The sequence below is a fragment of the Poecilia formosa genome, unplaced genomic scaffold, assembly GCF_000485575.1.
Source record: "Poecilia formosa unplaced genomic scaffold, Poecilia_formosa-5.1.2 Scaffold6, whole genome shotgun sequence".
NCBI classification, from domain to species: domain Eukaryota; kingdom Metazoa; phylum Chordata; class Actinopteri; order Cyprinodontiformes; family Poeciliidae; genus Poecilia; species Poecilia formosa.
In genome coordinates, this window is record NW_006799945.1 from 4571640 (window position 1) to 4581054 (window position 9415).

The following is a 9415-nucleotide window of genomic DNA, read 5'->3' on the forward strand; positions in this document are numbered from 1 at the left end:
ACTTACTGTTGTTCTTTTGTTGCACAATGCTGTTCAAGAGGCCAAGAACAGTGAGAATGAAATGAACTCAAGATGTTTCTCATAATTTCCCCTACATTTTCAACACTTTAGCTCTATGATTACTACATAACTTTCACTGACCCGAAACAAATTGTAAACAAATAGCAAATGCTCTCTTGTTTACGTTCCTCCTGGTGTTGCATTGAATATCTAAAGTTTTTGTTCCATTTAACTTTTTTTTTTTCCATGTTCTTCATTCACTGGCCTTTAAAGTGACTAACCCAGAAGCCTGAAGATGTGAAGTAAAAAGCGGAAAAAGAAATAACCCTCCCCCACCCCCTCCCACAAACATAAACCAGTATGGATCCAAAAAAAATCAACTAGTGAGATATTGAGTGTTTTTCCTCCTCGAGGGCGTGCCTCGATCAAGGTGGTTCATCGCAAAGGGCCAGTACTAACTGTGCGGGACGCGACAGAGGTCCATCTCAGACGATGGTTTTATTGATGGCATCAAGTCACACGTTGGCCTCTGTGGAGGTGCTACGCTGGCTGCTTCACCACGGAAACCAATGGAGTAAAAGCTGAAGGAGGGGGAGGTGGGAGCATACCGGCTCACAGAAAGGCCAGTGTTTTTCCAAAAACAACATGCAGACACCTGCATTTAGGGAGATCGATACCTTGCCGCAAGCAGCAGAGAGAGCCTTCGGAGAATAGCCTTTATTGATTTATGGCTGGTGTTAATAGAAAGGCAGTTGTTTCTGGTATTTTTCACTGAAGTTGGCTCTTGTTTGTGTTTCAAAGACAAATTGTAGCAATCCAATAAGTGGTCATAACCTTTTCTGTCGCACTATAATCTATATACAAGGTGACGTATCACAGTTTTCTTCTTTCAGTAATGCTAGAATGGGTCAAAAAAAATATGCTTAGGCAATTCAAAGCATAAACTATTGCAATCTAAAACCTTTGAGAACATGCTTACATGTAATTAAGACAGTTGCTTGTATTTTTTATTTTTATTTTTTTGAGGCCATAACACGCATGACAAGTCAGCTTGGTGTCCCAAAATGTGATGGCCCCATACTGCTGCTTCTAGACATATTGACCTGCTGTGATGGCGCACTGTCTTTGAAGGCAGAGAGGGGTCAGGAGGAGCTGTTCCCTCACTACCCCGAGGTTCAGTTATCTGATGGACTCGGTTATTGATCCCCCAGCAGTTACAGAGCTCCCTGCTGAGTATTCCTATACTGTAGAAGAGCAGCGATAGTCACAGGCTTCCCACTGCTCATATCTTCTGTACAGTGAGGTTTATCTACCAGGGTGTCCTGCACGCTTGTCGCAGTGATGCTCAGTCAACATTTTAATATGATCATATTATTTGTTTCCAGCTGTCAATAGATTATGTGTGATCAGTGATCAGACATCTTTGTTTAGCCAAGGCCTTCCAGTAACTCCAGTTGTTATTTTTTTTTTTTGCATAAGTCTTCCTTAGATTTAATTTATGACATTCTCTTCTAAACAATGTTTTGTTTGTCTTAAAGGTAGTGTAGATTACACGTTAGATCTTGTGGCCTTAGGTTGGANGAAATCATAGATGTTCTTCAGTCGGTCAGTGACTGGATTCTCCTCGTCCTTCATCACCAGACCTACTGCATGAACTTCCTGGAGAACATCAGTTGATTGGAATAACTCCAACAATCGTTGGTTGATCCTGATATTTTGACCAACTTCTTGTCTGTCTCCATATCCAGGAGTATCGATGATGGTCAGAGAGAGAGTTTTATCTTCAAAATCAAAGATCTGATAAACGATCACATCTGATGTCTGACCGCTGTCCTTGTCCTTCTCAACAATCTGAAACCAGACTTCATCCTCAAACTTCACTCCCACAGCATAGTTGAACAGAGCGTTGATCAGAGTAGATTTTCCTGTTCCTGTTTCACCAACTAATAAGAGGGTTTTATTTGGTTTGGTTACATGTTTTTCACCAACAGTTACTGAGGTCAGAGATCCAATCTTCTGTTTCTTTGTTTTCAGCTGGTAAACAGCAGGAGGTCCTGGACTTACTAGGTAACTTTTGGAGATGATGTCCTCAAAACTGGATGAATTGTTTCTGTTTCTGTAAAATAAGGAAAGATGCTTACTGAATGCTTTAAAGTAAAATCAAAAGTTTAAAAAGTGTCTTAAATTTGTGATATGAAGACGATGGATCTCATGCTATGATCTGGCCCCTGCTAGACGGGTCATAACATTATCTGGATATAGTCTAATTTGCTTTGCTAAAAAAAATAAAAAAATAAATTGAACAAAAAAACATTTACAAATCTAATTCTGAGTCTGTAAGTCTGTAGAATTAGATACACGTGTGCATCTACAGAGCTCTGTAGATGCACAGATGTAGTGATGTAGGATGACATGTAGCAGCAGAGATATTAATAGGTTGTCAAAATGAGCAAAAACATTTTTCATTGGACTTTAATAGTTTTCAGAAGTAAACAATTAAATTGACACACACATGAAAAACAATAACTTAAAAGATGAATAATGTTCCTCCTTCAGCTGTTTGAATTGACAGTTGAAGGAGGAACAGCTTATCCTGCTCTTTCCCATCCTCATCTGGTAGTTCTGCCGGTTAAAGTTATTTAATATACCCAGTTTTTATAATTACTTTTACATTGTCTACTCTCGTAACTGAATTACTTCAGATCCAGACAGTAGATTTCTTTTATTTCTACTTTTCACCCATTTTTTTCTACTTCCTGGCTGAACAAGAGCAAGACATCTAAACATGTATCTAATATATATTATTCAGTATTAATCATTATTTATTTGTGTTTGTATATTTATGTAAATATGTATTGATATTACTAAATAATTAAATAAATTATGAATGGCTGTGTGGTTTGTAAAATGCTCATCATACATCAATATCAGAATATTCTATTCCCATTCTGTTATTTTCCCCACTAAGCACATTTAATTATGCTGAACAATTAAAAAATACAATTGTTTATAAATCTTGCTTTGATCGATGTTTGAATATGGTTTCCAGTAACAAAAAAGCTGGTGGTGTAATCGATTAAATGCGCTGATATGTCATTGTAACTGCCAGACATATAACGCTGAGTGGAGCAGTCGACCCTTCCAAGATGGCCGCCCTAAATCTCATCAGCGACGATAGGCGAGAGGGTTCCATGAGGCGTCTATTATTATATTATGTCTATGAGCAAGATACCTCTGGTTGTTGGTAAAGGGGCGTTGAATAGAATCTTCAATTTTTGCTGTACAGAGAGCAAAAGTGCTGGACAGTGACTGATATAACGGAAAAAATACTCTCGTCAACCTCTGGTCAGCCTAACATTGAGAATCTTCGATTTTGGTCTGATTGAATAAGGACGTTAAATAAGATGAGTTAGTCATCTTATGCTTTTTGTATGTGTTCAATGACTCTTCCTGAAGAGTTGCCGTTTGTCATGCTGTGATAATTATTACTGTCTTTGTCACTTTTGATGTTGTAATGCTGCTGTTTGAAGTGAGTTGAAAAATGTGCTAAAATCAAGCTGGGTGTTGAACACCTCTCTCCCTCTTCCTCTATCTCTTGTACCAGTTCACTATTTCATACAGAGCCCACAGCTATAATCCTCCATCCATCTTAAGGTTTAGTCTGAGCACATGGTGAAGTTTAGTGGCTCTTTGCTCCACAGTGGCAGGCGGGTCTGAATCTGGTCAGGGTTCATAGATTTAACTTCTCCCATCACTGCAGCATCATGCCGATTTGTGATGCTGTGTTTTAGTCCCACTGTTGTTCTACTCATCAATTGTTTTTTTTTTACTTGTTTTAATTAATTAGGTTTTGGGAAAACATTTTGTATTCCATTTTCATAGTTCGTTCATTTGATTCTTCATTTATCATTTAATATATATATTCTATATATATTCATTTTGTCTTTTATATCAGTAGTTTGCATGTCGGTAGTTAAAGAAGTTATTTATTGAATAAATCAGCAAAATAACCCAAAATCCCCAGATAACTAAAGAAATTCTAACTTTATTAATAATTTAATTAATCAATTATTATATAATTATTAAGCCAAGCATTGATGAACATATGTTAATCCACAAATTCTAGATATCAGAAAAGCATGACGCATGAAACGAATAAAACATTTTTCTGGTTCATAACTTAATTTTTTTTCTCAATATTCAGTAATCAACATCATTTTCATAAATGTAATCGAGAGTGCAAAAAATGTAAGTGAATTTGAACTTTACATAATTCTTGATTTTGAAAGTTATTGGAGTTATATGATTTATTATCATGCAACTCTGAATAACATGCAGATATAATAAATCTTTGAAAACCAAAAATTAGTAGGACATTCATATAGATGAGTGAAAGGGAACCATTATTGTTCCCTTCTAAGCTTTCTAAAACAAAAATGCAGCAGTGTGAGATTATGTGCAGGTGGTTGAAATGCAGCAACATATCCGTTGCTGATATCTGTTGTTGCATGTCTGCTGTATAACAGACATCCAACAAGATTCAGGATGATGTAACACAGTAGAGACGGTTCGTATTTCAGTCTCACTCAGTATTTCTGATAGATAAACTGAATTACAAAACTTCCTCTTGCAGGAATATTGGATTTAAATTTTCTGTCCAGATGTACTCACTGTGCCATGATGATCCCCAAGTCAGAAATCTGAGAGGATCAAATAAATCAGATGAAACATTAGAAAACCTGAATCAGTTATAATAAGACATGTACACGATCAGAGCTTCCAACCAAAAATGGTTCAATCAGAAATAAAAATGACAAAATGGTAACAAAATTTACAGAACATCTACTAACTCAAAATCAATTAATAGAAACATTATTAGAAATGTAGCACAAAATAAAAACTAGGTTTAAAAATCATAAAGCCTAATAAGATGTGCAGAAAATCTTTGAAAAATCTCTGTTTTTGTTCACTTCCGTAAATCGAAACTGAAAGCAAAAGCTATGAAACGTTTTTCTTTTTCCTTCTATGGTGGAATGTAATTTACATCACGCAGTCCTCTATTAGTGCTGTTTTTAATTAATTTGAATGATTTTACCTTCTGTTGTCAGTTTCCAGAAGCTCTGACCCGGTAGATGACAGCCACACCTTTAAATCGTGACCTGAACTGGAGCAACCACTTTATTTTGCTGGGTGAGTGAAAAAAGTCATGTGACCAACCAGGGTCACGTGATTTCACAGAAACATGATTTTCTGCCCCAGATTGTTTGCATTACTCTGAACTGATCTGAGCAACAGGGGCGTGCTCAGATATTTTGGGGGTCAGGTGGAAACAAAGGACAGGATATGGCACATGGAACCGCCGGCTGCCTTAGAAGTGTCATATTTACTATAGATCTGACAGTCTGGAAGGTGCTCTCCCAGGCGGCTCTAATGTAAACCTTAACTACAGATTTATTATTTGCTGTCTGATGCAGACGTTTAATTATGTTCTCCAGGAAAAAGAATCACCTGTGTGAAGCTGACACCTCACCCACGTCAAACAATCCGGCAAATAGTCTGAATGGTTGGTGCTCTGTTTGTGCCATTGAAATTTTCGTTTGTACAGCTTTGGTTTCTGAGATATTAAAAATTATTTTTTAGGTCATCCAGAGTTCATTATCCACCTTCCATCTTCCAAGAGAAAATACCATAGATGAGGCACACCTGGTTTTATTTCATACCACTACTTTTTTTTCTTCAATAGCTTCCCCATTTTAGATAATTTTTACATTTTTTTAACATATTTTTGCATTTAAGAAATATGATTGGTTTTTAACAGCTTACATTAACCACTGACAAGGAATAAAATGTTTAAATGGAATAAAACCAGGTGTGCCTCATCTCACAGTCTAGTAGAACAATTTCATACTGATTTAGTGTAAACGGGTCACATGACCCAGAAGAAAACTACTGAATTTTGACCAAAAAAATGCTAAAATAATATCAAAAATGATCAAATGCAATAAAAATGAGTGTACCTCATCTCTCCAGTCTACAAGAACAGTTTCACACTGATTTTGAGTCAGTAGGGCACATGACTTGGAAACTATTGAAGAAAAAAATATATACTTTATAATATTACAATTATTAAATATTGAGTGTGACTTAAAAATTGAATAGAGAACAGTGCATCTCATGTAACTGCATGAACTTTGTGTCAGTTGGTCACACGGCAAGATATCTATTCACATTTGATTTTTGGGAGTGTTTGGTTTGGCAATTTGTTGACAGTCCCTAAGTGAACCTCTGAGCGCTTGAGGAGGGAGCTAGAGAAAGGCTGGCCAAAATTAGCGTTCATAAATCGGATGAACCTTGAGCTAAACGCCGCTCGCTCCGTGGAGCTCGAATATCCAACTTGAAAACAACTTTGCTGCGGTAGATTTAACGGCACAAACCTGCACTACCGGAGCACAAACAATGTAGCCCACTTTTGGTTTGAGCAAGATGAACTCTGGATGACCTAATAAATAATTTTTAATATCTCAGAAACTAAAGCTGCACAAACGACAGTTTTAATGACACAAACCTGCACAAATGGAGCTCTAACCATTCAGACTATTTGTTGGATTTTTTGATGTGGGTGGACTGTCAGTTTCACACAGCTAAAAGAATCAAATCAAAAGAATCAAATCAAAACAAGGAGGTTTTTGACAAAATTCTATGATTAGTGACATAATTGTTTATTATAGATCAATTAAAAGGTATGGAAATTATACAATCTTCTATGATTCTCTCCAGATATGTTTGAAATAAACTCCTCCTTTGGTCCAATAAATCTGTCCTCACTTTTCTCTGGAACAATTTTACATAAACAGTTTCAAAGCTGACCAAACCTCCATTAATACACTTCAGTATTGCTACAATACCTTGCAAAAAGTATTATTGTTTGAACTCAATCACATTTTGTCAGATTACAACAAGCTTCAGTGTTTTCAATTTGGATTTTATATGATGGTGCAACACAAAATATTTCATCAATGAAAGATGGAAGGAAAATTATGGAAATTAGAATTTTGATGTGTGGGATCTATTAGTATTCAGGTTACCTCAGTCAATACCTGAATACATGCAATGTAGAACCTTAACTGCAAGAAAAGCAACATTTTGTCCTTACATCTACCAGCTTTGCACATCTAGAGACTGACATTTTTGTCCATTTTTGTTTGCAAACTAGCTCATGGTTAGAATAAATTCTCAATTGAATTTCGGTCTGTAGTATCGGTTTTCTGCCTTTAAATTGTGTTTTGCACTCAATTTAAAAATGTTCTACTTTTATTTTTTATCTCATCTGACCACAATACCTTCACACATGTACTGTGTCCCCTGCTGAGCTGGAAACTGGGCTCCATGTGGCCTTCTCTCAACAATGGCATTCGCCCTTTTTTTACTTAATGCCTGTATTTGTGAAGTGCATGGTTAACGGTCATCCTGTCAATAGATTTTTGCATCTTAGCGGTGCATTTCTGCAGAGTTGCAATGGACCTCCTGTCAGTCAAGTTTTGGCATGTTTGTGGTATTCCCATGTCTTAATATCAGGTAATAATAAAGATTAATCATCTTTATCATCTCCTACTTTGTGCTTGTCTACATAAAATCCCAGCACTGGAGTTATTATTATAACATGAAAAATGTAATATGTAAAGGTTATGAATACCTTTGCAAAGCACAGTAGTGCTCTACTTTTAGTCAGAAAAGATGAGAAAAGAACTGGGAGCTGATAAGCTGGTTAGCAGTGGTAAGAGAATTATAATTTATAGTCCTGACCGAGAAGTTGAAATTCTTGTCATGGCAAAGCTGATACAAATGCTCGAATTAATACCGAAGGTTATGACCAAGATTTTGAAGAATGGGATTGCCTAATTTGGTCCACATGCAGGAACTTTAATAAGACTTTTCTTCCTCCCTTCCTGCAGCCTGTACCTGAAATTCCCACAGACAGGAGCAAGAACAAAAAAAGAAAAGACTGATGTCTTATCAGGTCTACTGATGAGATAACTGGAGGTCATTTTTCAGAGACCTAGCTTTCATACTATACAGCATGTACTCTGCCTTGTGTCCCAATAGCAGGGCTGAAATGTTTTCATTAGTAGCCACATCATGTAAACTCTATTCGACGGCTTTACAGTGGAAATGCTATAATTCCCCCTAGTCTTGGTTGCCTTTTGTCGAGAACTCAAGCTGAAACAATTGTATTTTTAGATGACATTGAATCCTTTGACACAGATGTGAATACATTGTTAAAATTAAATCCTGATTAGTGTGGGCTGTGATTAAAGAACTTCAACCAAGATGTCATTGTATCTTTGAGAAACTGTTTTCAATAAACCAAGAGGGATGATTGCTTTGGATAAGTATTTCTCTCAAGTGTCCTGGCCTTTGGGATAAAAATTGCTGGAAGTCATAAATTTACATGTCACAAAAAAATCCCCACGACTTACAGTAACATAATCTGGCATCGATTCATGTTGGGTTTCTAAACACGACTATTTATCTACATGTTCTGTAACTTTGTGGTTCATTAGGATTCTTGCCTTCTCTTTCTCGTGCTATGGTCTGAGCTATACAGTCAGTTTACTTTCCATTTTTAATTTTCATTCACGAATGGCACATTGTTAAAAAAATATAGCCATAGCTATAAACATCTTCACATCACTTTTATAAGGGGAAGTTTAAAAATAATGGTATTTTATTGCCAAAATAAAGCTCAGAAGTTACTGTTTGTGTCAACTTTTAGTACAAAACTCTATGTAGTTCTTTGTGTAATAGCGCCAAATGACTGATCTTTTTTTTTTTTTTAAGAGGAAATTGTGGGATGTTTGAAGAATAACTTGATAATGAGATTTGCACTGCTGTGAAAACTATATGAGGTGTATTTGAGGAAGAAAACAAACATTCATAGTTGTTTATGTACAATATGGAAACTGCTCAGACGGAAATGTTTTTTTTTTCCCCCCCGAGGACAGAGAAATGATGAAGAAGAAATGTTTGCTCCAAAATTGACTGAAATGTGCATCTAGCCAATAGGAAAATGCTAGAAACCTTCTGAAGAACAAAATATAAAGAGATTTGGTTATTTAGGCAAAATGAAAAGAGGTAAAATGGAAAAGAACTGTTGGGTGATACTTTTTAGCCACAGCAATTATTTACATAAATACTGAGACTTCACACATATACTTGATTCTAATCGCATTGTCCTATAAGTTGGACTCAAACAGGAAAGATTACAAACAATAGACACAATATAAGAACATACTTTGAGAATATACTTTGAGTCAGACTTAAACAACCACTGGACAGTTTTTTTTTATTTGACATAACTATGGGAAAACTTGTATAAGGAATAGTATATTCTACTAGTCTGTGCGATCTTTTTTGT

At 36.1% G+C, this 9415-nt stretch overlaps 1 protein-coding gene across 1 annotated transcript; it reads right to left on the reverse strand.

Annotated features, from left to right (window-relative positions):
• Nucleotides 1-1548: 1548 nt before the first annotated feature.
• On the reverse strand, nucleotides 1549-5193 carry LOC103150293 (septin-5-like). The gene is made up of 3 exons (XM_007569852.2): nucleotides 5096-5193; nucleotides 4672-4700; nucleotides 1549-2116 (listed from the first exon to the last, which is right to left on the reverse strand). The coding sequence occupies exons 2-3, from the start codon at nucleotides 4677-4679 to the stop codon at nucleotides 1549-1551; spliced, it is 576 nt and encodes a 191-aa protein (XP_007569914.1). The 5' UTR covers nucleotides 4680-4700; nucleotides 5096-5193.
• Nucleotides 5194-9415: the final 4222 nt, after the last annotated feature.